Raw genomic sequence first — 4,007 nt, 5'->3', positions numbered from 1 at the left:
ATTGGCTGCTTAGAAATTAAGTGTTAACGAGCAGTTGGACAGGTGTACCTAATAAAGTGGCCGGTGAGTGTATATTGTCTACATCCAGTCAACCCCCTAGCCTATATGTATTTATGTATGAATACGAGTAACACCTTTGAGTTCAATACACCGCCACTACCACTAACGTTATAGTAGCCTTTAAGAATGGAATAAAGACATAATTCATACACTTTCAACATAAAGTCAACATTAAAAAAGGTCCATAAAGATAGGATTTACTGCAGGGCTATGGGGCTGTATTGCATATTTGCATTGGTCTAATTTGAACGGACACACTGACATCAGTTGCATTATTAACATTCTTGAACTGATTAAGCAAGCGTGATTTCCATTAAAAAACTGCCATTAAAAACAGCTCTGATACCATATCTAGCTAGCATAACAATGAAAGCCTTGTGATCTTCAGTGGGCAGACTAGTTAAGGGCTCACCCCGTGTAACTTGGCTAACCTTAGGCATATGGAGGGAAGATGCATTAACAGACATTCTTACAGAAGATGGATTTACCGTTATCTGAAGCTAGTATTGTTTCACCCACATCGGAACAAGCCCCAACTTGTATCCTAGCACTTAACATGGACGAAACGCTAAATAATAATGTTAGCATTCTTGCTTTAGCTAGCTAGCGTTCACACGTTCCTTATGCCAAGGTATCTAGGGGGCTAATGTTAGCATATGTTTGATTAAAAATGCATCAAGTATTTTTTAATTTTAAATGTCCGACAAAGTGGTATACTAGCTGGAAATTCCCTCACATTATAGTGGCGTTATGTTAACATGCCACTTGGCTACAATGAGACGGGTAACGTTGCTTTATATTTATGTTTTATATAACTACGGGTGCTGCTAGCCAGCTAGGAAGCTAACGTTGCCTAGCTGTCAGACGGCGCTGCTAGCGACATTTATTATGCAAACAAACTCACCTCATGTTTTCAACGTCTCTGCCCCCGCTTTTCAGTATACACAGAGGAATCGCAAAAAGCGCCAACACCATCATCCAGGCGACGTAAAAGCACTTTTTGAAATAAAAAACAAACGTGCTGCTGGTCCACATCAGGAGCGGGATCAGCAGCAGCGCTATCATCCATAGCCCATCCATTGCGATCCGTCAGAGAAAGTGACTGCCAGCTATAACACGCGGTTTCTGGAAAAGGAAGCCTCTAAAACACTGGCCAGCCTACAGTGCAAGAAGGAAGGGAAGCACCGCGGCCCTGACAACCATTACACAGTCAGAAGTAGAACTTTAAAGCACCCTGTCAATGGCAATGCTTGTCGATGGCTGCCCCCAAATCAACATGTATCGCGTTACTCATCTGTTGCTAAATGGCATCATGAGGTGGAGTCAATTCGTCATCGGTTGTGTATTTTTTTTCTTCCATTTCCGGTTACTGTACCACTCTGATGTCACAAGCTACGTATAGTATACAGACCAACAGTTCTTTAAGTAGGCCTGTGTTCATGACATAGCCTGTATGAGATGAGATTAAATAAAACAACTGTTAGGACATTGTGTAATTTTTCTTCACAGGCACAGCTCTTGTAGTAGGCCTATGTTTGATTCAAAGTTTTGTGAATAAAACATACATTTCAGTCTGCTGTAATAAGCCTATCAATCTTTCCACAGGGTTATCCTGACAATGACACCAGTTTGACATCCGATTTCAGCACATGTTTAATTGGATTAGCAGTGATAATCCATTCCTTAGCTTTAATCTGACACTGTCCAGTAGCCCTGACTATGAAGTTTCAGCCATGTCGAAGAGCTTTACTTGACGTGATTTGAAAGATTAGGGTCTATCAGTCATTAATCCTGATTTATGATGTGCAGTGATCCTAATCATTGGCATACTCTGAACTTGACATCTGCCTTCTCATTCAGAAGCAGTAACAAAGCTAATTTGCTCTTTGTAACGTACACAAAGCAAAGGATCATTTTCAGTTTGAGTTTACAATAATAGAAACCTCAGCTTTTTTAGATTAATACACTCATGCAGTTTAAACACCACATACCACTGTCATACTGACCCATGTGAAACAGTGTGAACGACTATCTAGATGAACTGATAAAAGTGGTTACATGAAACTAATTTTGTTCAAGCTACTGGTCCACTGATGAATGATCGAGATGTACTCTTGTACTCAGGGACGAATGTATGCTTTCCATTTTAAAAGTGTTTTAAGGTCAAGTTAAAGGTTACATTGGTGGATCCTTAAAACCTAAATGGCTGAATGGATTCACATTCAGACAGACTGTGAGCAATGTCCACAGATTTGAGTTAGCTTCAACTTGTGCTGACTGCAGGAAAGCCAGACCAATAAAAAATCTTTTTCACAAACTGTTCTTTCATCAGGGTCGGGTCAACAAGTTGGGAAAGTTTGCCTTTGAACTGATATGAAATGATGTGGAGTTCAAGTCAACAAACTGGAGTCATGGATGTTTGAAGCATTTTCAGTTCAGTTTTTATTGAACTGCTACATTTACTATGAGAGAGACTTGTAACAAAAATACAGATGTATGTACATGTTTCTATAAAGAGGCTCATGTTTGCAACCCATTAGATGTTTGTTTTCTCCCGATGACTCGTCATCCACAGTCCTGGGCAATCCTATCTCTTTCCAAACAGTGACTTTACTTTGTGGGTGGCACACTGTCAGGCCTAGAATTTTTTTTTGTACAGTTTTACATCTATGGCAAGAGGCATGTTGTGGTTCTGCTTTCCAGGGGTGTAGCACAAAATTCTTAATTTTTAATGCCCCTCCCTCCGCATCCACAGCTATTCATTCTAGCATCTTTCTTGGGTCCTCCTTACATGAGGGCCCTGGGTAATCAGTCAACCCCCCCAGTCCGACGCCCCTGTTGCTGTCCAAAAGAGTCCCGAGAAGCTGAGGGACATTTGGTATTTTGTACAAGGCCATGTTGGGTAAACTGCCGGCATGTTTATGTTATCTCCTCAAGCAGAATTCCAGCCGTTTTCATCTCCGTTCCACCAGGTGGCGATCTTATCAGGTTCCAAGGGTTTTCACTGAGCTGGGGAAAAAAGCCTTCTCTCACTTTGCTCTATGGTCTTGGAATAATTTGCAAAACTTGCTCCATCTAAATGATCTAGTCCCATTACATGATATTAAGGCCATGTTAAAATGCCATGTGATTCAAAAATGCAACTTCTACATGTGACCTGTTCCTTTCCTCTATGTGTGATTTTGACTATGCTGTATTTCTATTTAAATTGTAACTGATGTGCGGTCTTGGCCAGGTCTCCCTCTGAGAAGAGATTTCAATATCAAGGGACTTCCTGGTTAAATAAAGGTGAAATAAAAATAAAAAATGTTTGGTGGGAGTGGACAGTCTACACATTGCAAGCAGCAGCAGAGGGTTTTTAGGTTGTTGAATGGAGTGGGACACGGGTACCTTGCATGAGTACCTTTCTTTGTTAGCCACTAACAACCAAAATGATGCTTGCTTTGGTCAATTTAGAGGCCAGAGTCCACTGGCTTTCAGGAAACTACTGCAACTTACTTTCAGAAATAAAATAAAAATCTCCCATTTGCTTTATTGAATACAGATGGTGAAACTTTGATGTTAAAGCTACTGTCTGGCTGCATTGTCTAGGAAAACAACATGGTTTGACTGTGCCCAATTTATGTAGGTACACAGTAAGACTCATGCACTGTTTACTTAGTAACACAAGTGTTGTGAGAAGATGTGATGCATGGAGAAAGGAAGGATGTTCACACAGAGTTAAAACAAATAATGCTGGAGATCATGTGTGGCTGTAGTATATTTGTACTTGTGCATTTGATTATGTCTTTAGTCTATATTATGTACATTTTTATGTGAATTTCAGAAAATGTCATTTTGAGAAGCAAACAAAAATTGTACATAAATATTAGCTTGTCTGTGTGAATTTAGACAAATACATCTGTCGGATTTATCCAAGTTGCCTTTTTTTTTATTGCTCCACCACA

The 4,007-nt window shown here is 40.0% G+C and overlaps 1 protein-coding gene across 1 annotated transcript in view; it reads right to left on the bottom strand.

Annotated features, from left to right (window-relative positions):
* Positions 1-1,374, bottom strand: part of agpat2 (1-acylglycerol-3-phosphate O-acyltransferase 2 (lysophosphatidic acid acyltransferase, beta)) — a 19,000-nt gene extending 17,626 nt beyond the window's left edge. The window contains exon 1 of the mRNA XM_034896324.1: positions 965-1,374. Coding sequence (XP_034752215.1) covers positions 965-1,140 — 176 coding nt within the window. The 5' untranslated portion in view covers positions 1,141-1,374. The remainder of the gene's footprint in view (positions 1-964) is intronic.
* Between the last annotated feature and the right edge of the window lie 2,633 nt (positions 1,375-4,007).

This window comes from Etheostoma cragini, chromosome 16 (assembly GCF_013103735.1).
Source record: "Etheostoma cragini isolate CJK2018 chromosome 16, CSU_Ecrag_1.0, whole genome shotgun sequence".
Lineage (NCBI taxonomy): Eukaryota > Metazoa > Chordata > Actinopteri > Perciformes > Percidae > Etheostoma > Etheostoma cragini.
Note: the sequence above shows the minus strand (reverse complement) of the source record. Positions and strands in the feature narration are given on the sequence as shown.